Source organism: Pan troglodytes, chromosome 9 (assembly GCF_028858775.2).
Source record: "Pan troglodytes isolate AG18354 chromosome 9, NHGRI_mPanTro3-v2.0_pri, whole genome shotgun sequence".
Classification (NCBI taxonomy): Eukaryota; Metazoa; Chordata; class Mammalia; order Primates; family Hominidae; genus Pan; species Pan troglodytes.
In genome coordinates, this window is record NC_072407.2 from 78,937,886 (window position 1) to 78,963,952 (window position 26,067).

At 38.0% G+C, this 26,067-nt stretch overlaps 1 protein-coding gene across 4 annotated transcripts in view; it reads left to right on the top strand.

Annotated features, from left to right (window-relative positions):
* ACER3 (alkaline ceramidase 3) overlaps positions 1-26,067 on the top strand; it is a 161,692-nt gene that overhangs the window by 62,663 nt on the left and 72,962 nt on the right. For all 4 annotated transcript variants that reach the window (XM_001175032.8, XM_063783252.1, XM_063783253.1 and 1 more), the window contains exon 2: positions 2,632-2,742. In XM_001175032.8, coding sequence (XP_001175032.1) covers positions 2,632-2,742 — 111 coding nt within the window. The remainder of the gene's footprint in view (positions 1-2,631; positions 2,743-26,067) is intronic.

The following is a 26,067-nucleotide window of genomic DNA, read 5'->3' on the forward strand; positions in this document are numbered from 1 at the left end:
CATGATTCTTTCCTGGCTTCGACTAGTTTGCTCCTACACATCTGCTAATCAGTCTTCTGCTGAATAGTTAGGGGGCCCTTTATAGATTTCCTGAGTTCTTTCTCTCTAAAGTTGTCTCTCATATACTGTCTCCTGTGAAATCTAGTCACCTTGGTCTTCCTAAACTCCCCGCTTTGTTTCCTCATCAGGGAGCCTGCCAAGGTCCCGCTGGGTACTCCCTCCTTATGCTGTGGCTTGAGTACTCCAGGCAGTAAGTTAGGGGCAATCATAGGGGCCTCCATTTGTTTCTTGGTTTCTCGGGAATCATTGCCTGATGTCTATTGTCTTGAAAATAGTTGTTTCATATATTTTGTCTCCTCTCCCCTTCCCTCTGCTCCCCTCTTCTCCTTATTTCAGGTAAGAGGATAAATCTGGTTCTTGTTTCTTCATCTTGTGTGGAAACAGAAGTCTGACGATAACTTTGTTAACATTTATTTTATTTATTTATGTATTTATTTATTTATTTTTGTAGAGATGAGTCTCACTGTGTTGCCCAGGCTGCTCTAGAACTCCTGGGCTCAAGCGATCCTCCCACCTTGGTCTCCCAAAGTGCTAAGATTACAAGTGTGAGCCACTGCCCCTGGCCAGCTATTTTTTTTTTATTATTATTAATTTGGCTTCAGATTTCTGAATAACTTGCCTTACAGTCCTATTTCTGGATCTGTAAATTTAAGATATTGTCTGTTGTCTTCTAGTTTTGGTGGTTGGGGATTTCACTTTTTTATACCATCCCTGCTTTCCCCACTATATTTTCTCAATAAAGTCAGAGCATAATTTTTTACTAAATAAGTAGTTAGGATGTAACATCCATAATATCAATATGGCTATGTAAATAATGTGCACTGCTAAGCCAGATCGTGTACTCTATGGTAACATTTCTTTCTGTGTAGACTACTAAAAATACAAAAATTAGCTGGGCATGATGGCATGCACCTGTGTTCCCAGCTACTCAGGAGGCTGACACACAAGAATCTCTTGAGCCCAGGAGGTAGAGGTTGCAGTGAGCTGAGATCACGCCACTGCACTCCAGCCTGGGCAACAGAGGAAGACTCTGTCAAAAAAAAAAAAACACCAAAAATTTGTCTACAGCAAATACATAGGGTTAATATTAATATCCCTTTTACAAGAAGGGCTCCTTCTTATAGAAAAAGGAAAGACCAATAGAAAAACTGGCAAAGGGCATGAAATACATTTCATAGGAGAAGAAATACAAAAGAAGATAAAATTATACCCATCCTTATTCATTGTAAAAGAAAGAACGATGCGTCCATGTTTTCTGTTACTACTTTTTGGGCCAATAGATTTATTTCTTGACTTGACAATCTCATTTTTGTGTATCTATTTTACAGATATACCTGCACTTGTAAATATATATGGTTATTCATTGCAATATTGCTTGTAATAGTGAGAATGGGAAATAACCTGAATGTTTACAGTTATAGAGGACTGGTTGAATGAGTTATAGTACAATTTTTCCAACACCTCTGTCAAATGCCCATTGGCATTTTTTCCCCAAAATTTTTTAATTTATCAAATTATCTATCCTTTTCTTCCTTTTCTTCTTGGAAATTTCTTTCCTGCAGTTCTTGGTTCTCCTGCCGCAGTTTGGATGGACTGTGTGGTCCCTGGTCCTTTTGCAGTCTTGAGCCTTTTCTTTACCTCTCTCCTGTGTTGCAGCCCATGTTTCTTAGCTCTCATGTCATCCTTTCTCATGGTCAGTTTCCTTGTTTGCACTCATTACATTCTCCAGTTGATTCCAGAGAAAAGATACGTTGTAAGTATATTTTTTTAATCCTTGACTGTTTGAAAATGTTTTCTTCTACCCTCTCAGTGAATTGATTATTTGTCTTGATATTAGCATCTCTGCTGAAAATCCTTCTTTTGAAATTTGGAAAATATTGTGCCCCTTTATTCTTCTGATAATCAAATTTATAAAATACTGTTTAGCCATTTCTTTCTCCATTTTATTTACTTATAAATTCTACTGGGGTTTTTTACTATTCCTTTGCTATTCATGTTTGCACTTTGTTTTTGTGAAGACAGGAGGAAAGATCAAATTAAGATCCATTAATTAGGCCTTCTATGTTTTACTAGAAACAGAAACTAGAAATTAAAACATTACTAGAAAATGAAATGTCAAAGAGACACACAAAATGTAAACTGCAATTTGTTGCTTTTTTATTCCAAGTAACAAAATTAAGCCAATCCTGTATTCATCATGTCATACTGCATCCATGGACCACAATTTCAGTGCATCAGTATAGGCTGCCTCCCCCAACCCATTTTCTGCTGTATCTCTGAGGTTCTTCCAGAGATCTTTTTCTTGCTTGCCTTTAGAAATTAGAATTTCCTTTAGTGGGTTTGCTGGTGGAAAATTTTTAGTTTCATTTGTCTGAAATATCTTTATTTTATTTGGATTATTGTGAGAAATTTTTGGTGAGTACAGAATTTTTTTTCAGCACCTTGAAAATATCTTCCCAATGTCTTTCTGAGAAGTTACTTGTGTAATTGTTGTTAAAGGCTACGTGAATGTATCTTTATTTAAAGTGTTATTGATTAACCTAAATGTCTTCTTATATTTTTCTCTTAAAGGGAATACAGTGAGTAACCTGATCATGATTATACCTCCAATGTTCGGTGCAATTCAGAGTGTTAGAGACGGTCTGGAAAAACGGTACATTGCTTCTTATTTAGCACTCACAGGTATGTATAACACTGTATCTGAAGAAATGTACAGTATTCAAATGAGCCATTTTTCTCATTCATTTCTAAAAGCAGTTTTCAATTTTGTGTTATTACATAACTTGAATATATTCTGAAACTTCTTAGTTAAAACTCCAAAAACCTTGCCAGTGAATTGAACTGCATTTTGAATAAAATGTTTTAGAAATTACAAAATATTTTAAGCATACAAAAAAGAATAGAGATAATATAACAAATATACCCACACATCTTACTACCCAGTTTTGTCAGGTCCTAACAATTTATAATATTTGTTTCAGATCTTTTTCTTTTTTAAGGAAATTACTACTGATAAAATTAAAACTCCTTTGTATTCCTCCCTGATTGTATCCCCCTCAGCCTCCCAGCCCATCCCCTAAGAGCTAGCCTCAATCCTGAATTTGATGCTTATCATTTTCATGTTTATACTATGTATGTATATATCCTTAGAAGTATACATAGTATGGTTTTGCATAGTTTTAAACTTTTTGGAAAGGATACCATCCAACCTTTTGTGACTTACGTATATTCTACTTGTCTGTGAGGTGGAGGACTGTGTCTTAATGATCTTTGCGTCCCTATTGTCTGGCAGTTTAGTGTTCCTCAATAAGTACTGGATGGATGGGTAAATCAGCTATACCAGAGCCTAACGTAGTGAAATCACTTCTGTCTTCTGTCATGTTCTTGCATCATCATAATAAATAAAAAATACCAAATGAAGTAGATTCTTTCTAGTAGTTTCATTTCTTCATTTTCTATTCTGTTTTTTTATTATTATTATTATACTTTAAGTTCTAGGGTACACGTGCACAACGTGCAGGTTTGTTACATATGAATACATGTGCCATGTTGGTGTGCTGCACCCATTAACTCATCATTTACATTAGGTATATCTCCTAATGCCATCCCTCCCCCCTTCCCCCACCCCACAACAGGCCCTGGTGTGTGATGTTCCCCACCCTGTGTCCAAGTGTTCTCATTGTTCAATTCCCACCTATGAGTGAGAACATGCGGTGTTTGGTTTTTTGCCCTTGCAATAGTTTGCTGAGAATGATGGTTTCCAACTTCATTCATGTCCCTACAAAGGACATGAACTCATCCTTTTTTAATGGCTGCATAGTGTTCCCTGGTGTATATGTGCCACGTTTTCTTAATCCATTCTATCATTGATGGACATCTGGGTTGGTTCCAAGTCTTTGCTATTGTGAATAGTGCCGCAATAAACATACGTGTGCATGTGTCTTTATAGCAGCATGATTTATAATCCTTTGAGTATATACCCAATAATGGGATGGCTGGGTCAAATGGTATTTCTAGTTCTAGATCCTCAAGGAATCGCCACACTGTCTTCCACCATGGTTGAACTAGTTTACAGTCCCACCGACAGTATAAAAGTGTTCCCATTTCTCCACATCCTCTCCAGCACGTGTTGTTTCCTGACTTTTTAATGATCGCCATTCTAACTGGTGTGAGATGGTATCTCATTGTGGTTTTGATTTGCATTTCTCTGATGGCCAGTGATGGTGAGCATTTTTTCATGTGTTTTTTGGCTGCATAAATGTCTTCTTTTGAGAAGTGTCTGTTCATATCCTTTGCCCACTTTTTGATGGGGTTGTTTGTTTTTTTCTTGTAAATTTGTTTGAGTTCTTTGTAGATTCTGGATACTAGCCCTTTGTCAGATGAGTAGATTGCAAAAATTTTCCCCCATTCTGTAGGTTGCCTGTTCACTCTGATGATAGTTTCTTTTGCTGTGCAGAAGCTCTTTAATTTAATTAGATCCCATTTGTCAATTTTGGCTTTTGTTGCCATGCTTTTGGTGTTTTAGACATGAAGTCCTTGCCCATGCCTATGTCCTGAATGCTATTGCCTAGGTTTTCTTTTAGGATTTTTATGGTTTTAGGTCTAACATTTAAGTCTTTGATCCATCTTGAATTAATTTTTGTATAAGATGTAAGGAAGGGATCCAGTTTCAGCTTTCTACATATGGCTAGCCAGTTTACCCAGCACCATTTATTAAATAGGGAATCCTTTCCTCATTTCTTGTTTTTGTCAGATTTGTCAAAGATCAGATGGTTGTAGATGTGTGGTATTATTTCTGAGGGCTCTGTTCTGTTCCATTGGTCTATATCTCCGTTTTGGTACCAGTACCAGGCTGTTTTGGTTTCTGTAGCCTTGTATAGTTTGAAGTCAGGTAGAGTGATGCCTCCAGCTTTGTTCTTTTTGCTTAGGATTGACTTGGCAATGCGGGCTCTTTTTTAGTTCCATATGAACTTTAAAGTAATTTTTTCCAATTCTGTGAAGAAAGTCATTGGTAGCTTGATGGGGATGGCATTCAATCTATAAATTACTTTGGGTAATATGGCCATTTTCACGATATTGATTCTTCCTACCCATGAGCATGGAATGTCCTTCCATTTGCTTGTGTCCTCTTTTATTTCATTGAGCAGTGGTTTGTAGTTCTCCTTGAAGAGGTCCTTCACATCCCTTGTAAGTTGGATTCTTAGGTATTTTATTCTCTTTGAAGCAATTGTGAATGGGAGTTCACTTATGATTTGGCTCTCTGTTTGTCTGTTATTGGTGTATAAGAATGCTTGTGATTTTTGCACATTGATTTTGTATCCTGAGACTTTGCTGAAGTTGCTTATCAGCTTAAGGAGATTTTGGGCTGAGACGATGGGGTTTTCTAGATATACAATCATGTCATCTGCAAACAGGGACAATTTGACTTCCTCTTTTATTAATTGAATACGTTTTATTTCTTTCTCCTGCCTGATTGCCCTGGCCAGAACTTCCAACACTATGTTGAATAGGAGTGGTGAGAGAGGACATCCCTGTCTTGTGCCAGTTTTCAAAGAGAATGCTTCCAGTTTTTGCCCATTCAGTATGATATTGGCTGTGGGTCTGTCATAAATAGCTCTTATTATTTTGAGATATGTCCCATCAATACCTAATTTATTGAGAGTTTTTAGCACGAAGGGCTGTTGAATTTCGTCAAAGGCCTTTGCTGCATCTATTGTGATAACCATGTGGTTTTTGTCTTTGCTTCTGTTTATATGCTGGATTACGTTTATTGATTTGCCTATGTTGAACCAGCCTTGCATCCCAGGGATGAAGCCCACTTGATCATGGTGAATAAGCATTTTGATGTGCTGCTGGATTTGGTTTGCCAGTATTTTATTGAGGATTTATTGTGTTGGAGTCTAAGTCTCTTTGTAGGTCACTAAGGACTTGCTTTATGAATCTGGGTGCTCCTGTATTGGGTGCATATATATTTAGGATAGTTAGCTCTTCTTGTTGAATTGATGCCTTTACCATTATGTAATGGCCTTCTTTGTCTCTTTTGACCTTTGTTGGTTTAAAGTCTGCTTTATCAGAGACTAGGATTGCAACCCCTGCCTTTTTTTGTTTTCCATTTGCTTGGTAGATCTCCCTCCATCCCTTTATTTTGAGCCTATGTGTATCTCTGCACGTGAGATGGATCTCCTGAATACAGCACACTGATGGGTCTTGACTCTTTATCCAATTTGCCAGCCTGTGTCTTTTAATTGGAGCATTTAGCCCATTTACATTTAAGGTTAATATTGTTGTGTGTGAATTTGATCCTGTCATTATGATGTTAGCTGGTTCTTTTGCTCGTTAGTTGATGTAGTTTCTTCCTAGCATTGATGGTCTTTACAATTTGGCATGTTTCTGCAGTGGCTAGTACCGGTTGTTCCTTTCCATGTTTAGTGCTTCCTTCAGGAGCTCTTTTAGGGCAGGGCTGGTGGTGACAAAATCTCTCAGCATTTGCTTGTCTGTAAAGGATTTTATTTCTCCTTCACTTACGAAGCTTAGTTTGGCTGGATATGAAATTCTGTGTTGAAAATTCTTTTTTTTAAGAATGTTGAATATTGGCCCCCACTCTCTTCTGGCTTGTAGAGTTTCTGCCGAGAGATCAGCTGTTAGTCTGATGGGCTTCCCTTTGTGCGTAACCCATCCTTTCTCTCTGACTGCCCTTAACATTTTTTCCTTCATTTCCACTTTGGTGAATCTGACAATTATGTGTTTTGGAGTTGCTTTTTTTTTTTTTTTTGACAGAGTCGCACTCTGTCACCCAGGCTGGAGTGTAGTGGTACAATCTCGGCTCACTGCAGCCTCAACCTCCCAGGTGCAAGCGATCCTCCTACCTCAGCCTCCCAAGTAGCTGGGACCACAGGCGTATGCCACCATGCCTGGCTAATTTTTGTATTTTTTTGTAGAGACAGGATTTCGCCATGTTGCCCAGGCTAATCTCAAACTCCTGAGATCAAGCAATCTTCCTGCCATGGCCTCCCAAAGTGCTGGGATTACAGGTGTGTGCCACTGTGCCTGGCCTTATTTATTTTTTATAACTCTCTAAAGTCTCTTTCTTTTGTTTTAGCTCGTGGTGAGTATTTCCACATTGACAGAAAGGACTTCTAATTATCCCAAAACTGTAAGCTATAGTGAATCATGTCAGATTCTACCTTAGATTATTTATTAGATATGAGAGACTTTAATTTCACAATCTGTTGCTCATATGCATTTTAAGAAAGTTACTTGATTATCTTCAAAAGGAAGACTTGTCTACAGACTTATCCCTTTGCTTTTTTTCTGGGGTGTTTTCATAATGTTTATAAAACATGGACAGGTCACAATCTGTAACAACAATAAGAACAAAAAGACCTGAGGGACTTCCAGTTGCCCTAGGATAATGGTGGCCTCCTAAGCTGGAGTTTGTCCACTTATTCTCCCAGAAAAACATAGAGATTAATAAGGAAAACCAATAGAACTACGTGCAACCCACACTTTCAGCCTTACTAGGAGAAACAATATTATGACCTTCAATTTATTTTAAAATAAGAAATAAACACCAAGTTCCAACAGAACTGTTTTCAGTGTTTCAGACTTGGAGATGTTTGAAAAACTATATGGAAAAGAGAAGAGAGGACTCAAGGGCCTAATTCTGACAAAAGTAGCAATAGAAAGATAAAACTCCTCAATAAAGGCAGAATCTATGAAAGCAGTCTAAGATCTGGTAGATCACAGTACTGTCTAAAGGTAAAGGCCTTGAAAGTGTGTCAGACCAAAGGTGGCAGTTTTGGAAAGGCATCACTTCTGGGAAAGAGATAAGTAGAAAGGGGGAGGTGCCCTTTGGAGATGCGTTAGTGAAAGGAAAGAAGAACATTGAGGGGAATTAAGATCCTACCGAAAACAAAGAATTACAAAACACATCAACCTCTTCTCCCTTCACTGCTTCCCCAAATATATCCGTATTTCATATATATATATATGAAACTTCACTATTCTGACTGAAGTGGGCAGTCTTGAATTAGAAATCTTTTTTTTTTTTTAGCACATACTTATAATTTTTATTTTTTTAATTTTTTTTAATTTTTTTTATTGATCATTCTTGGGTGTTTCTTGCAGAGGGGGATTTGGCAGGGTCATAGGACAATAGTGGAGGGAAGGTCAGCAGATAAACAAGTGAACAAAGGTCTCTGGTTTTCCTAGGCAGAGGACCCTGCGGCCTTCCGCAGTGTTTGTGTCCCTGGGTACTTGAGATTAGGGAGTGGTGATGACTCTTAACGAGCATGCTGCCTTCAAGCATCTGTTTAACAAAGCACATCTTGCACCGCCCTTAATCCATTTAACCCTGAGTGGACACAGCACATGTTTCAGAGAGCACAGGGTTGGGGGTAAGGTCATAGATCAACAGGATCCCAAGGCAGAAGAATTTTTCTTAGTACAGAGCAAAATGAAAAGTCTCCCATGTCTACTTCTTTCTACACAGACACAGCAACCATCCGATTTCTCAGTCTTTTCCCCACCTTTCCCCCTTTTCTATTCCACAAAACCGCCATTGTCATCATGGCCCATTCTCAATGAGCTGTTGGGTACACCTCCCAGACGGGGTGGCTGCCGGGCAGAGGGGCTCCTCACTTCCCAGACGGGGCAGCTGCCGGGCGGAGGGGCTCCTCACTTCTCAGACGGGGCGGCTGCCGGGCGGAGGGTCTCCTCACTTCTCAGACGGGGCGGCCGGGCAGAGACGCTCCTCACCTCCCAGACGGGGTCGCGGCCGGGCAGAGGCGCTCCTCACATCCCAGACGGGGCGGCGGGGCAGAGGCGCTCCCCACATCTCAGACGATGGGCGGCCGGGCAGAGACGCTCCTCACTTCCTAGATGGGATGGCGGCCGGGAAGAGGCGCTCCTCACTTCCTAGATGGCATGGCGGCCGGGCAGAGACGCTCCTTACTTTCCAGACTGGGCAGCTGGGCAGAGGGGCTCCTCACATCCCAGACGATGGGCGGCCAGGCAGAGACGCTTCTCACTTCCCAGACGGGGTGGCGGCCGGGCAGAGGCTGCAATCTCGGCACTTTGGGAGGCCAAGGCAGGCGGCTGGGAGGTGGAGGTTGTAGCCAGCCGAGATCACACCACTGCACTCCAGCCTGGGCACCATTGAGCACTGAGTGAACGAGACTCCGTCTGCAATCCCGGCACCTCGGGAGGCCGAGGCTGGCAGATCACTTGCGGCTAGGAGCTGGAGACCAGCCTGGCCAACACAGCGAAACCCCGTCTCCACCAAAAAAATACGAAAACCAGTCAGGCGTGGCGTGCGCCTGCAATCGCAGGCACTCGGCAGGCTAAGGCAGGAGAATCAGGCAGGGAGGTTGCAGTGAGCCAAGATGGCAGCAGTACAGTCCAGCTTTGGCTCGGCATCAGAGGGAGACCGTGGAAAGAGAGGGAGAGGGAGACCGTGGGGAGACGGGAGAGGGAGGGAGACCGTGGAAAGAGAGGGAGAGGGAGACCGTGGGGAGACAGAGAGGGAGAGGGAGAGGGATTGAATTAGAAATCTTGTAAGCCACTTAAAATCTTTACTCTCTCTATAAAATAGACCCCCCAACATGCAGCCTATTTCCATGTAAAATTAGGGTAAAAACAGAAAATGAGAATCAAAACCATTCGCATGATAGAATTTCGTCTCCACAACAAACTGTGAAACAGAAGGAAGATGTAATACAATACTCCTAACTGAATTAAGTTGCCTCAAACAAAGAAATGAATCAAAAATTTAAAAACTAATAACAGAAATAGCTCAATTCCTCTCCTCAAAAAAGACGAAATAAAATTAGAATTCATCGAACTTAATAAAGAAATTAAGACTAAATTACAGTGTGCTTGAGGGAGAGTAGAGTCTACTGAATATTTAATAGGGGCTGTTGTAGAAAGTCAGAGAAACAAGCAAGAAAATTAAAAGGAGATAAAGAAATAAAAAGGGTCAGAGAGAAAAGGATTGAAATGGAAGACAAGCAGAAAAGATCCAACATGCATATAATTGGAGTCCCTAGGTGGCATGGGGGAAACCAGTGGAACATAATTATATTTAAAATTATAATTCAAGACAACTTTCTAGAAATGAAAAAAGACTTTAATATGTATATTGAAAGGTCCAATTTTGCCTGGTAAACTGATTTAGAATGATCAATTTTGAGATAGAGCCTAGTAAAACTATTGGATTGTAAAAATGAAATTATTGTCAAAGCTCTTGGAAATAAGCCTTGATTACTTACAAGGGACCGAAAATTAGACTGGCATCAGACCTTATCAGTAATATACAAAGAAAATACCAGTGGAGCAGCATTTTCTAAAAAAATGAAGAGGAAGTATAAGCCAAGTATTTTATATTCCAACCAGGTTGTTCTCTAGGTGCTCTAGTTATAGAAAAACAGTTTTAAACCTACAAATACTCATTGAATACTGTACACATGACTGCTTCCTGATGAATCCACTATTACTGCACTGTCCAATTTAGTAGCTGCTAGTCACATGTTGCAATTTAAATTAATTACATTTAAATAAAATGTGAAATTCAGTTCCTTTGTCACACTAGCCACATTTCAAGTGTTCAATACCCACATATGGCTTGTGACTACTATATTGGGCAGTGCAGATATAGAACATTTTCATTACTGCAGAAAGTTCTACCAGCCACACTGTACTAGAATGTCCATCCAGTCATGAGTACTGAAAAAGGCTTAATGCAAAAATAATTCCTAAAACAACAACAAAACACCCTGCATTCGTTTGTTTTCATGCTGCTGATAAAGACATACCCAAGACTAGGAAGAAAAAGAGGTTTACTGGACTTACGGTTCCACATGGCTGGGGAATCATGGCCTTACAATCATGGCAGAAAGCAAGGAGGAGCAAGTCACTTCTTACATGGATGGTGGCAGGCAAAGAGTAGATTTGAATTAGAATAGTATAGCACTGATATTCCAATAGACCATACAGTAGAGTTTTTAAAAAGTACAGAAATAGACCCAAACCTATATTGGGGTTTAGTATTAATAAAGATGGCATCTCTAGTCACTGGGGCAAAGATGATGTGTTTTAATAAATGATGCTGAGGAAAAGAATTGGATGTGTGCCTTATACATAAGAATAAATTCTAAATTGATAAGAAGGCTAAAAGTAAAAATAAAAATCTTCCAACTACTAGGAGAAAACGTGTGTGCATTCTTACATGGGGAAGAATCTTTGGGAAAAGACTTTCTATGATTCAAAATTCAGGTATAAGAAAGGAAAAGGTTGACAAATTATGTAAAATAAAAAAACTTCTGTTATATAACATTTACATTGTATTAAAAAATAAAGTCGCTTTTGCATGACAAAAAATAGCATAAGCAAACTCAAAAGCAAAAGGCCACATGGTAAAAATATTCACAAGAAAAGGTTTAATATCCCTAATATACAATTTTTCTTTTCTTTCTTTCTTTTTTTTTTTTTTTAAGACAGAGTATCACTCTGTCGCCCAGGCTACAGTGCAGTGGCGCAATCTTTGCTTGCTGCACCCTCCCCCACCTGGGTTCAAGCAGTTCTCCTGCCTCAGCCTCCCGAGTAGCTGGGATTACAGAGTGCACCACCATGCCCAGCTAATTTTTGTATTTTTAGTAGAGATGGGATTTCCCCATGTTGGCCAGGCTGATCTTGAACTCCTGACCTCAAGTGATCTGACCACCTCAGCTTCCCAAAATGTTGGTATTACAGGCATGAGCCACTGTGCCCGGCCAATAATTTTAAGCATTGAATTATAAAAAGATGAAAAATTCAATAGGAAAACGTGGTCAAAGACAGAAAATTCTCCAAGAAAGATATAAAAAATAGCTCACAAGTATAAGAAAAAATATTCAGTTTACTTAATAAGAGAAATGCAAATGAAAACTACACTGATACATTATTTCTCATTTATTAGATGGGCAAAGTGTCAGACTCTTGACAACACTATTTTGGCAAGGCTGTGGGAGAAATAGGCATTCTTCATGCATTGCTGATGAGAACACAAAGTTTTTGAAGCTGAATTTGGCAATATCTGACAACTATATATGCATTTATCGTTTGACCCAACAATCACACTTCTAAGAATTTACTGTGAAGATATGCCATCAACAGTTCAAAATTAAATGTACACAAGGTTACTGTAGTAGTATTTGTAATTACAAAATAATGTGAACAGACTTACAAAAATTGGTTGAATAAACTGGTATATGTACATCATAAGTACTATGAAGATGTAGAAAGGATGAGAAGTGTCACTGAACTGATATGGATATGTTAAGTAAGTAAAAGATGAGAATGTAAAATAATATTTTAAAAGTTGGTATACAACTTTTTTGCTAGTAAAAAGAAAATATACACATTACTTATTTTTTCAAAAAGAAATAAGATGAACCAGAAAATAATGAAACTGTCTACTGCAGGGGGTGGATAGAAATGGTGTGGAAAAGATAGAGGAGAGAGTGACACTTCTGAGTATGTATGTTTGTATTTTTACTTCAAAAGTATGTTATTATTTCACATATTCAAAAATGTAACTAGATTATCCAGACTAAATCTGATTAACTTTTGAAATAGTATTATTATTACATATCCCCAATCTGAAAATAAAAGAAAACCTCGCTTTCCTACGTTTATTTACTATATGTTTATTGTTGGTAGTGGTATGGGTATAGCAATTCTGAAGCTGTCTTTGTATGCATCTTAGGATTTTGTTTTTTGGGGTTGTTTGTTTGTCGTGGTTGTTGTTTTGAGACAGGTTCTCACTCTCCTGCTCAGGCTGGAATGCAGTGGTGCAATCACGGCTCTCTACAGCCTTGACCTCAGGGCTCAAACAATCCTCCCACCTTGGTCTTCCTAGTAGTTGGGACTTCAAGCATGCATCACCATGCCTGGTTAATTTTTGTATTTTTTTGTAGAGATGGGGTTTCACCATGTTGCCCAGGCTGGTTTGGAACTCCTGGGCTCAAGCGATTCGCTCACGTTGGCCTGTCAAAATGCTGAGATTACAGGCTTGACCCATTGCATTAGAAAAGCAAATGAGAAACTTTTTTTGAGACAGGGTCTTGCTCTGTCACCTAGGCTGGAATGCAATGGTACTATCATGGCTTACTGCGGCCTCAACCTCCCAGGCTGAAGCAATCCTTCCACCTCAGCCTCTGAAGTAGCTGGGACTACAGGTGTGCACCACTACACCCGGCTTACTTATTTATTTATTGGTAGAAACAGGTCTCCCTATGTTGCCCAGGCTGGTCTTGAATTCCTGGCCCCAAGAAATCTTCATGCTTCAGCCTCCCAATGTGTTCAGATTACAGGTGTGAGCCAGCATGTCTGGCCTTGAAAACCTATATTGATATTGTTAGGAGCTAGGATTCTCACTGTGGAAGAAGGGAGATACAGATTTGGATGAGCGAAGGCAAGGAAAAAACCCTGTGGTACTGGATTGGAGTTAGAGGTATCAGCATGATTTTTTTTATTGATTTCAAATGCTCTATTGTCTGAAAGGGCCTGGGAGCAATGACGGCTTAGTAGCAATGAACATACCTATTAATAGTGCTAGACTTTGGTTTTTAAGTCTTTCTGCACTGAAAGGAACCAAAACTTCTTGGAGAAGTGGCCCATTTTTGGGCTAAGGCAGGGAAAGTACAAGATAAGCCTGGAACATCTTGTCAGAAAGTAAGAAAGTGCTAAAAAAAAAAAAAAAAAAAATGAAGGAATCATGTCAAAGTAACACAGAAGGCAGTTTGGCCAAACCAGGACAATCTGAACTTAATAATCTGAAAAATAACAGTAATAGATTTTAACATGTGGTATTAAAATATCCATGAGTTCCTATGATTCTAAAAAACACAAATGGGGTGAGAAGAGAAAGCTTAAAAAAAGTAGAATGCCAACTAATAAATGTAAACAGAATGATAAAATAACTGATTTAGGCAAGAGTCATCAGTGAATATAAAACTATTGGGTCAGAGTGTTTGGTCAACAAGATAATTACAACTTCACAGTATCTCCTCACAGATTACTCATTATTTACAAAGGGAAGAATGTTAACAGTGGGGAAATCTGGCAGATACCATCTTGTTTTCAAGTAATCAAAGTTAACCGCATTAATAATGGTACATTCAGCCTGGGCAACATAGTGAGACCTTGTCTTTGCAAAACAAAAATCTTTTAAATTAGACAGGCATGGTGGTGCATGACTATAGTCTCAACTAGTCAGAAGGCTGAGGCAGGAGGATTCCTTGAGTCGAGGAGGTAGAGGCTGCAGTGAGCCAGGATTGTGCTGCTGCACTCTAGCCTGGGTGACAGAGTGAGATGCTATCTCTAAAAACAAACAAACAAAAACAAAGGTACAAACTGACAGCAGGTTCTTCCTGGTGTGATATACCAAAAAGGAAACATCATTATACAGTATTATTGCCAAAAGTGCTGAATGAAATTAAGAGAATGTAACCAGAAAAAAACAAATTGAGGAGCAATTTATAAAACAACTGTCCTGTGTGCTTCTAAAATGTTAGTGTCATGAAAAACAAATAATTCATCTTGAATTGTTCCAGATTAAAAGAGACATGACGGCTAAATGCAATATGTAATCACAGATTAGATTCTGGGTTGGGGCATGAGGGGAAGAAGCTCTACAGGGACAATATTGGATGAATCAGTGAAAGTTGAATAAGGACTTTATAATAGATAGTAATACTACATTAATGATAAATTTCCTGAATTTGCTTATTATAATATGATCATGTAAGAGAATGTCCATGCTTAGGAGATATATCCTGAAGTATTTTGTGGTAAAGAGTCATGCTCTCTGCAACTTACTTTCAAATAGTTGAGCAAAATAACAATATGTTTATTGCTTTATTTTAGATACTTAAATTTTTTTTTTTTAAATAGAGATGGGTTCTCACTATGTTGGCCTGGGTTGGTCTTGAACTCCTGGCCTCAAGCAGTCCTCCCACCTCAGCCTCCCAAAGTGCTAGGATTACAGGCATGAGCCACTGCACCCAGCCAACTTTTTAAATATATTGAGAGATAAAGATAAAATGCAAAATGTTAATAATGAGCAAACCTAATTTAAGGTTGTGTAGGAGTTCATTGTAATACTTCTGTAACTTTTTTTTCTAAATGGGAAATGGGTTAAAATATTTTTAAAATAAAATGTGTAATTGTTTTAAAAGAATTGTTGAACATTTTAAAAGATTTATTGGTATACTATCATCAGCTATAAGTACATATAGACAATAGTATGTATAGTCTATAGTATACCAAGCAACTTAACAATGAATGAGAGTTTTGGAATAAGTAAAGCTAGGAACAGAAGTGGGTAGCGATTATAGGAGTATTTTTCTGACTTAACAATCCTTCTCTTCTTATCCACCAACTGTGGTGGTAAATGACTTCTTCCTCTGTGCTACTTCTATACCTTATTCTTACTTTTTGGATTGCACTTATATCACTGTATGTGGTACTGTCATAATCTGTTTTTAAGTATCCGTCCCTTCTATAAGATGAAGCTTCCTAAAAGTAGGGTTGAGTTTTATTCTTCTGGATTTTCTGCATTCAGCAATACCTGGTACAAACTAAACACATGGGAATGTTCAATGGATAAGTGAATGAAAAAAATGAATGCTTTATTTTAAACACCTCTAAACATTAGGCACATTTTGCTAAAACTTCTTATATTCTTGTTTGAATTTTACACTGAGTTAAGTCTCCCCACCAAATATGTGTGTGTATAAACACACACACACACACACACACACACACACACAGAAAGCAGGGAAGAGAAGGGGAGAAGAGAGAGAAACACAACTTTACCTGGAAACAGAGATTTTATTTCAAATCAAGGATATTTGCTGAATACCGTAACAAGATTTTCAGTTTTTTATTTTTTGACAAAACCCCATAACAACTGCTTAACTGATATGCACTTAGTTGTTGGTGTTGAAAGAGATTTTGTAGAAAGAAGTGGGAATTTCGGCTTTGTGGAGAAATATTTCAGAAACAGACAATAATTTATGAGGTTTCTGGTTTAGAGCATAGATCCACTAAGAATTTAGTCATTTTAAAATTTATTTGAAAAATATTTACTGAATATCTATTATGTGCTAGTTATAATTCTCAAAACCAATGTTCATTGGAGCTTATAGTCTAGCATGGGGAGACAGAAATTAATTAGATAATTTTAATTTTTTATTTTTATTTATTATTATTTTTTGAGACAGAGTCTTGCAGTGTAGTTTGAAGTCAGGCAATATGATGCCTCCAGCCTGTTCTTTTCACTTGAGGCAATATGATGCCTCAGCCTTGTTCTTTTCTCTTTCACTTAAGATTGCTCTGGCTATTCTGGCTCTTTTTTGGTTTCATATGAACCTTTGAATAGGTTTTTTCTAATTTTGTGGAAAATGATGATATTTTGATAGGGATTTCATTGAACCTGTAGATTGATTTGGGCAGTATGATTATTTTAATGATATTAATTCTTCCAATCCATGAGCATGGGATATTTTTCCATTTGTTTGTGTCCTCTACAATTTGTTTAATCAGTGTTTTGTAATTTTCCTTGTAGAGCTCTTTTATCTCCTTGGTTAAATATATTTCTAGGTATTTTATTATTATTATCATTATCATTATTTAACTATTATAAATGGAATTGCTTTCCTGATTTGGCCCTCCAATAGATCATTGTTGGTTTATAGAAATACTATTGATTTATGTACATTGATTTTGTATCCTGAAACTTTACTGAATTCATTGATCAAATCTGAGAGTTTTTTTGGTGGAGTCTTTAGGATTGTCTGGATATAAGATTATATAGTCAGCAAACAGGGCTACTTTGACTTCTTCTTTTCCAATTTGGATGTCTTTTATTTTTTTCTTTTGCCTGATTGCTCTGGCTAGAACTTCCATAGTATATTGAATAAGAGTGGTGAAAGTGGGCATCCTTGTCTTGTTCCAGTTCTTAGAGGGAATGCTTTCAACTTTTCCCCATTAAGTATGATGTTGGCTATGGATTTGTTGTATCTGGCCTTTATTATGTTGATATATGTTCCTTCTATGCCTTGTTGAGGATTTTTGTTATGAAAGGATGTTGAGTTTTAATGGATTTTTTTTTTTGCATCTATTGAGATGATCATATGGTTTTTGTTCTTCATTCTTTTTATGTGATGATTTGCATTTATTGATTTGCATATGTTGATTTTTGTATTTGCATATGTTTAACTATCCTTGCCTCCCTGGGATAAATGCCTCTTGATCATGGTGTATTATGTTTTTGATGTGCTGTTGGATTTGATTTGTTAGTATTTTGTTGAGGTTTTTTATGTCTATGTTCATCAGAGATATTGGTCTGTAGTTTTCTTTTTTGTTTTTGTGTCCTTGTCTGGTTTTGGTATCATGGTGATTCTGGCTTTGTAGAATTAAGAAGAATTCCCTCCTCTTTGATTTTTTGGGGTAGTTTCAGGAGTATTGGTATTAGTTCTTCTTTGTATGTTTGGTAGAACTTGGCTGTGAATCCGTCTACTCCTAGACTTTGTTTTGTTGGGAGATTTTTTTTAAATCACTGATTCAATCTCACTAGTAATTATTGATCTATTCAGGAGTTTCATTTCTTCCTGGTTTAATTTGGGGAGGTTGTATGTTTCCCAGAATTTATCTATTTCCTCTAGGCAGAGTGTATAGTTGTTTATAATAGTCTCTGATGATCTTTTGTATTTTTGTGGTATCAATTGTAATGTCTCCCTTTTCATTTCTGATTTTTATTTGGATCTTCTCTCTTCTTGGTTAGTCTAGCTAGTGGTTTATCAATCTTGTTTATCTTTTCAAAGAACCAACTTTTCATTTTGTTGATCCTTTGCTTTTTTTGTTTGTTTCATTTATTCCTGCTCTTATCTTTGTACTTCTTTTCTTCTGCTAACTTTGGGTTTGGTTTGTTCTTGTTTTTCTAGTTCCTTGAGGTGTGACATGAATTGTTAATTTATGATCTTTCTACTTTTTTGATGTAGGGATTTAATGCTATCAGCTTCCCTCTTAGCACTGCTTTTGTTGTATACCACCATTTTGGGTGTGTTGTTTCCATTTTCATTTATTTCAAAAGATTTTAAAATTTCTATCTTACTTCCTTCATTGGACTAGCGATCATTCAGAAGCATGTTGTTTAATTTCTATGTGTTTGTATAGTTTCCAGAGTTCCTTTGGTAGTGATTTCTAGCTTTATTCCACTGTGATCTGAGAAGATACTTAATACGATTTTGATTTTTAAAAAAATTTTAAGACTTATTTTGTGGCCTAACATGGTATATCTTATACAGTGTTCCATGTGGTGATGAAAATAATATATATTCTGTAGTTGTTGGGTAGAATGTTCTGTAAATATCTGAAAAGTCCATTTGGTCTAAAGTCCAATGTTTCTTTGCTAATTTTATCTTGATGATCTATCTAGTGCGGTGAGTGATGTGTTGAAGACCCCCCCACTATTATCATATTGCTGTATACTTCTTTCTTTAGGTCTAATAATACTTGTTTTGTGAATTTGGGTGCTCTGATGTTGGGTGCATATATATTTAAGATTGTCATATTCTCTTGCAGAATTGATACCTTTATCATTATATAATGACCTTTGTCTTTTTTTTTTTTACTGTTTTTGATTTAAAGTCTATTTTATCTGATATAAGTATAGTTATTCCTGTGCACTTTTGATTTCTGTTTTCATAGAATGTCTTTTTCTACCCCTTTACTGTCAGTCTATATGTGTCTTTATAGGTAAGGTGAGTTTCTTGTATGTAGATATAGCTGGATCATGCTTTCTAAAATCCATTCTGTCAATCTATATATTTTAAGTGGATCATTTAATCCATTTACATTCAAGGTTAATATTGATATGTGAGGCTTTGTTCCTGTCCATTGTTAATTGTTTTCTAGTTGTCTTTTTGTCTTTGTGGTTTAATGAAATTCTATTGTGTTCACATTTGATTCTTTTCCTCCTTTGTGCAATTGTTTTATAAGACTTATGAGTTTTATATTTTCATGTGTTTTCAGGATGGTGGTTATTGACCTTTCGTTTCCATGTTTTAGACTCCTTTGAGTATTTCCTGAAGGACCAGTCTAGTGGTAACAAATTCTCTCTGTGTTTGCTTCTCTGGGAAAGACTTTATTTTGCCTTTATTTGTGAAACTTATTCTGGCAGGATATAAAATTTTTGGCTGATTCTTTTTTTCTTTCAGCACTTTGATAATGCCATTCCATTCTCTTCTGGCCTGTAAGGTTTCTATTAGAAAGTCTGCTGTTAGTTTGATGGGGTTTCCTTTATATTGACTAGATGCTTTTCTCTTACTAATTTTAAAATTCTTTCTTTTACTTTGACTTTTGACATTCTGAATATAATATGCCATAGTGATGTCCTCTTTGCAGTGTATTTGCCTGGGGATTGCTGGACCTCCTGAATCTGGATGTCTAACTCTCTTGCTTGACTTGGAAAGTTTTTATTGACTATTTCCTTAAATATGTTTTCTGAACTTTTTGATCTCTCTTCCCCATTGGAATACTGATAATTTATAAGTTCAGTCACTTTATGTAGTCCCAGATGTCTTGAAGGCTTTGTTCATTCTTTTTTATTATTTTTTCCCCCTATTTTTGTCTGATTGGATTATTTCAAAAGACCTGTCTTCAAGTTCTGAGATTCTTTCTTCTGCTTGGTCTAGTCTATTATTGAAGCTTTTAAATGTATTTTGTTGTTGTTTTTTCAATGGATTTTTCATTTCCAGAATTTCTCTTTGGTTTTTGTTTAAGATATTTATCTCTTTGGTAAATTTCTCATTTATATCCTGAATTGTTTTTCTGATTTATTTGTATTAGTTCTCAGATTTCTCTTGTATCTCATGGAGCTTCTTCAAAATCAATATTTTGAATTTTTTATCTGGCATTATTTTTGGTTGGGATCTGGTGCTGGACAACTGTTGTGGTCCTCTGATGGTGTCAGTTTCCTGCTTGTTCATGTTTCCCATGTCCTTCCATTGATATCTAAACATCTGGTTTAGTATTCACTTGTTCCAATTTTTTGAAATTGCTTTTGCAGGGCAGAATTTTTTCCTGAAGATAGATATATGTTGTTGGTTGAATAGGATGCTTTGGCTTTGATTTTGGGTGCCTGCAGTAGTGTGATCTTTGTATGACTTCTTTGGCAGTACACGGGTTCAGTGGTATCTGTTATTTCCTCTGTGGCTTAGGGTATAGTTAGATGAGGCTGTGGTGAAGTTTTGCTGGGGGCTTGGATACCCCCCGCTGAGCCAGTATTCACACCCCACTGGTGGCAGAAGTAGGCTGTGTGTCTGTTTTTAGTCTCCAAAGCAGCATACGCTGGCACCAGTGTTAGTGGGTACTGGAGGGCTGATTCTTGGGCCTGCACTTCACTTGCTTAGAAGCTAGGAGTGGAAGTACAGCTTCCAGGTATGTGGGCAGGTTCTCAAACTCCTGGGCAGCTGGTGTGATATGGGTAATGGCAATAGTGGTAGTGGAGCAATCCACTGGGAGCCACGTGGTCTTTGTTGGTGTTGCTAGTAGCTGTGATGGGTTGGGCAGGCTAGTCCTCAGTCCCACAGCTGCCTGAAACAGGGTGATAGGTATTGTCCTAGTTATGAGCAGGAGAGTCTGTTTTCCCTGTGCCTCCCTCGGCTGGTTGGTGGTTGCAACCGAGTAGCCTCAAACTCAGTCTGAGGGCACAGCCTTGCATTAAACTCTCAAAATGGTGCTAGCGAGGGCCTGTGACCAGGGAGGGCAAGGCCCCTCTCAGGTGCGTAGCATGGGCAAGTGTGAGGAGTGTGTTCTGCTCAAGTCTCAGTCTCACAGCAGTCTGTAGCAGAGCAGTGGGTATTATCCTTGGTACATGTAAGAGAGCCTGATTTCCCTGTCCCTCCTCAGCCAGGCAGGAGATGCAGCCTTATCAGCTCAAACTGAGCCCAAGGGCAAGGCACAGCCCAGCATTAAACTTTCTAAATGATGCCTTGGACCTGCAACCCAGGAGGGAAGGGTGCTTCTTAGGAAGGCAGCATGGGCAAGAAGCTGTGGGGAGTACGATCTGCTTGAGTCTCAGTTTCACAGCAGTCTGTAGCAGGGTGGTGGGTATTGTCCTAAGTATGAGTAGGAGAGCTTAGTTTCTCTGTCACTCCTTGGCCAGGTGGTGGCTGCAGCCACATCAGCCCAAACTCAGCCTGAGGGTGGAGCACAGCCCAGCATTAAACTCTCAATATGGTGCCTAGGGTGGGGACTAGGTAGGGCAGGGCCCCTCCCAGGTAAGCAGTGTGAGCTAGAGGCTCTGGAGAGTGTGGTCCACCTGCATCTCAGTCTCAACAGTAGCCACAAGCAGGGCAGTAAGGACCTTCCCAGGGGTACATGGGAGCACCCAGTCTCCCCTCCCCTCCTTGGAGCAGCGTAGCATCAGCAGCTTCATCTGTAGGTTCCTGATATCTAGGCTGTCACAATGGCATTTAGCCAACGCTGGTCTAGGCTTGGATGCCTGTGGGATTTCACGTTGATTCCCTTTCTGGAGCAACATCTCTGGGCAATCTCCAGGTAGCTTTCTGTGTCAGGCCTGAGGCCCGCAAGGGTTGAGGGGTTCTCCCTAGCCAAGATTGTAAAAGCCCATTTTGGAGTGTGGAACTCAGAGGGTTTCTCTCTTCTTGTTTTTCTACATCCAGGACCCTCCCCAGGCTTTCAGTCAGTCCCTGGCTAGGCAAGTTGCCTTGAACCCTCTCTTTATTCACTTTTGGTGCATCTTGTCACTTCTATGGCGAATCCTAGTGTTCTCTCCTAGACAATCTGTTTGAAAGGTATCTGCTTACTATTCTGGTTCCTCTCTGTGGAGGAGATACACACTACCTGTGTCTTGTCAGTCATCTCTCCCTCTTTTCCTTCAAAGTGCCTGATATTCTTAGGTACTGGCAATGAAAATATGAACAACACACCTTCCCTGAGCCAGAGGAATTTATGACAGTTCCCAAGAGGAGAGGGTACACTGCACTATGCAGGGCCTCATGGGGAAGCACCAGGACCCAAAGTGATTTTCATCAGAAAAGGCCCATTGGAAATTCTTTGCATGGAGCAAGCTTAATTAAGTTTAGTGTGATCATATCTATAGTCTGTCACTGCCAGAGTAAATAAAAGTCATCTTAAGTGATCTTAACAATATTTTACGTCTTATCAAGGAGAAATTGAGTGGATGCTTTAGCATACTATATCCTGGTCTAATAGACTTTTAAATTGTAGCAATTACACTTAGTATTGAAATAGGCATCAAATCAATGTGCCATGGAAAGGATTTTTGGAAATCATTTTACAGCTTGCTTAGTAGCTCATTTATTTCCCCCTCTCTTTTTTAGTCCAATTTGTCAAAAATATTAGTGACCTCTTGTTTTTTAGTCTGCTAAATAGTAACATTGAAGAAAAATGTGGGGAAAGCAATGAAAAATATTCATAATCCCATCATCCAACAGAAATAATATTTTTATTTTTTGGTTAATAGTTCCAGTACTTGTGCATATGGAAGTATGATTTTCAGATAACTACATTTTGAATAAACATGTTTAACCTAGTAGCCCAAACCCACGGACAGGACCAATCAGAGATGCAGAAACCACAGATAGCTAAGTAGCCCATGTAGTCAGTGAACAGGAAATGAAATGAGATGGCCAGGTATGTAGCTTGGTAGAATTGCCTAAGGCGGAAAGCAGGCAGCTGCAATGGCTCTTCACGTGGTTCCTATAGGCCTCAGTTGTGGCTTATGTTTCATAGGGTTTTAGGCTGGAGCTAGAATTAAGACAATAATTGAATAACAAATTATTTTCTAAGAAAAAAGGTATAAAAGATTATAACATCTAGTCTCATTTTTGGTATTACCATTCTGTTATTGCTGTAGCTCCATTCTGGCTCACTCTGTGTGTGTGTGTGTGTGTGTGTAGGTGTGTAGGTTACTATAATAAGGTTACATACTAGTTAACAGATAAATTAGAGAATGATCTGTTCCCTTGAGGGTAGATGGGGAACAATTTAAAACGCTCTTTTTAAATAACCTAAATGGCTTCTTATCAGTATAAGGATAAAGTCCAAACTTCTTAGGACAACTTTCCAAGGTTCATGCTCTCAATTACTGCACTCTACTACCCCTTTAATATGATAGTGCATTTTGTTTCTATTGTGAATGCTATCTTCACTTGGAAAGCTACAGCCATGCATGCCCTGGAAGTCATAGTTGGCATTGTTTTGATAGTACTAATAACACTAAAACCTCTGAATATGTAGATTTTATATCATATACCAGACTGCTGATGCCTTGACACTTTATGGAAACATGACCTTCTCCTTGTATCATGTATTCTAGGTCCCTTCTTATGCATTATGGTAAACCATGATGTGATTTAAAAGGAACTTGTAATTCTTGGGCTTTTAAATTTCTGTCATGGCAAATAAGCTAACTTGCTTCCAAAATCTAATTATGTCATCTTTGTACATGAATTTTTCATAGCTTGAGTTAGACTAGAAAATAAAATTCATTGATACCTATTGTATGCCAGACACATGGTAGATAATCCTCATAGCAACCTTTCATGACAAATATTATCCTTATTTTATAGCTAAGGCAACTGAGTCTCAAAGAGATTTAAGCAGCTTTCTAAAGTTAGTAATAAGTGATAAATCTGGGATTCTAGTCTAGGTCTGATCCCAAAACCCTTGTACACTATTTCCAGTGTGATCAGATGAGTCAAAATAAATGTGTATCGGAGCATATTTGTGTTTTATTGTAACCTTGAAAAACTTTGGCTGGTAGTTTGCCAAGATATCTGAATCCAGAGGTTCCAACTGAGTGAAATTCTATTATACACTTGAGAAACTCTTAAAACTATAGTAAAGTGTGAATATGAACATCTGATTAGAAGATGCAGATGGTACCCTGACCTCCTTTTTCCAATTTCATTTCTATTTTGATTGTATCTGTCTTCACTTTGGACATGACCATATGGGGAAACGTATCCCTATTACTTATTTTGTGGAGTGTGCTGGATAATTTCTACAGATATGAATTTTATATTAACTTTGATGTCACAAACAAGCAAGTCAAATGCAGCTCTTCATCATGATGAAATGTTGGCCAAAAGAGTCACCCTAATATTAATAAAATGTTTTATTCTTCATGTGACTAAATCAGTGTGCATGCAAGAAAAAGAAAGAAAAAATGCTTAGATTCCTTTTTTAAATTATCTCCAGAATTTCTAATTTTTATAAATTAAGGACCAACAAATCCCATTTTGTTTTCACGTTTGACATTTGTTCCTTTGACTTAAATAACTTCTCCACTCTTTATTTTCCTATTTGTGGTGATTTGAATAATTTTTCAGAAAATATGTACTTTCTGATAAATTGTAGTGTGTCAATAATGAAAACTGTTCTATGGTGCTAAACTTCACCTGTTCTCCAGCCCTGCCTACCTCTTTCTATTCAACCATTTTCTGTTTAAGTGAGATCACCTATTTGAAAATCTATATTCCTTGGCACATGGGTTCTAATCTGGACTCTGTCTGCCTTGCTAGGTTCGTCTTCCGTAACTCTCCCACATATACCCAACAGTTTAGCTATATCAAACTACTTGCTGTTTTCAGTACCATATGTATTTTCACCTTTCTGCCTTTAACCTTCTTTGTCTGGTGAACTCTGCATAGCTATCACTTAGGACTCTGCTTTCTCTAGAAAGCCGCCTTTTAAATCTTCCTCAGTCTCCTGCTAGGATCAGATGACTTTTCTGCTCTCGCACAGAATACAGTGCACACTATAGCATTTAGTGCACCATATTGTAATTATCTGTGTGCTTCCTAACTTTCTCCTAATATGCCTTAGAAGTCAAGAGGGAAAGTGGTAGAATATGAGGTTGGAGAGATTTGGGCAGGAGCCAGATCACCCAGGGCCTTACCATAAGCCAGAGTAGAGTCTAAAGTTTATTCTAAGAGCAATGGAAAGCCAATGGAGGGTTTTAAACAGGAGAGTGATATGATCATATATATATATATATATATATATATATATATATATATTTACACATGTAAGTGTGTGTATGTATATCTATATCTATATTTATATCTAAATATAGATATAGATTTGAGGCAGGATCTCACTCTGTCACTCTGGCTGGAGAGCAGTGGCGCAATCATGGCTCACTGCAGCCTCAATCTCCTAGGTTCAAGTGATCCTGCCACCTCAGCCTCCCTTGTAGCTGGGACCATAGGCGTGCACCACCATACCAAGCTAATTTTTTACATTTTTTGTAGAGACATTGTGTCACCATGTTGCCCAGGCTGAGCTGGTCTTGAAGTCCTGGGCTCAAGCAGTCCCCGTCTTGGCCTCCCAAAGTTGTAGGATTACAGGCATGAGCCACCATGCCAGGCCCAGAATTTACAAAGGAAGAAAAAAGTTCCAAAGTTGATTTGGAGGTTTTCTCTTGATAGCCTTGTTATAACCACAGAAAGTATGTTTTGTTGAGAGAAAGATAATATGGACGATCTTTTCTGTCTTTTCCTGAATTTACTAAGATCTAAAAATTATACTTGCCCTCATTTTTCTTCCCATCTAATGAAAATATGTTTGATTCTAAATATGTGCCTTATACTTGCACTTCTGCCTTTTGAATTATTTTATTTGGTTCCTCTAATTTTGTCTTCATTCATATCCTTACCATGAAATGATCCTCTCCTAAGTTTTGGATCAGCTCTGACTTTTTAAAATTTATATACTAAAATCAGAGGTTCTAAAGTACCTGTATCCTATCAAAAACAATTTTATGTACAGCCTTAAGTTACAACTTATTTTTTATCACAAGATTCATAAATAAAAGTCTTAACGGGAATAAATTATACAGCAATTGCTAACTTTGGTGGGATATTTTTATTGCTCTTTTACTTTTGTGTCTTGCTGATTTTTATAGCTAGAAGG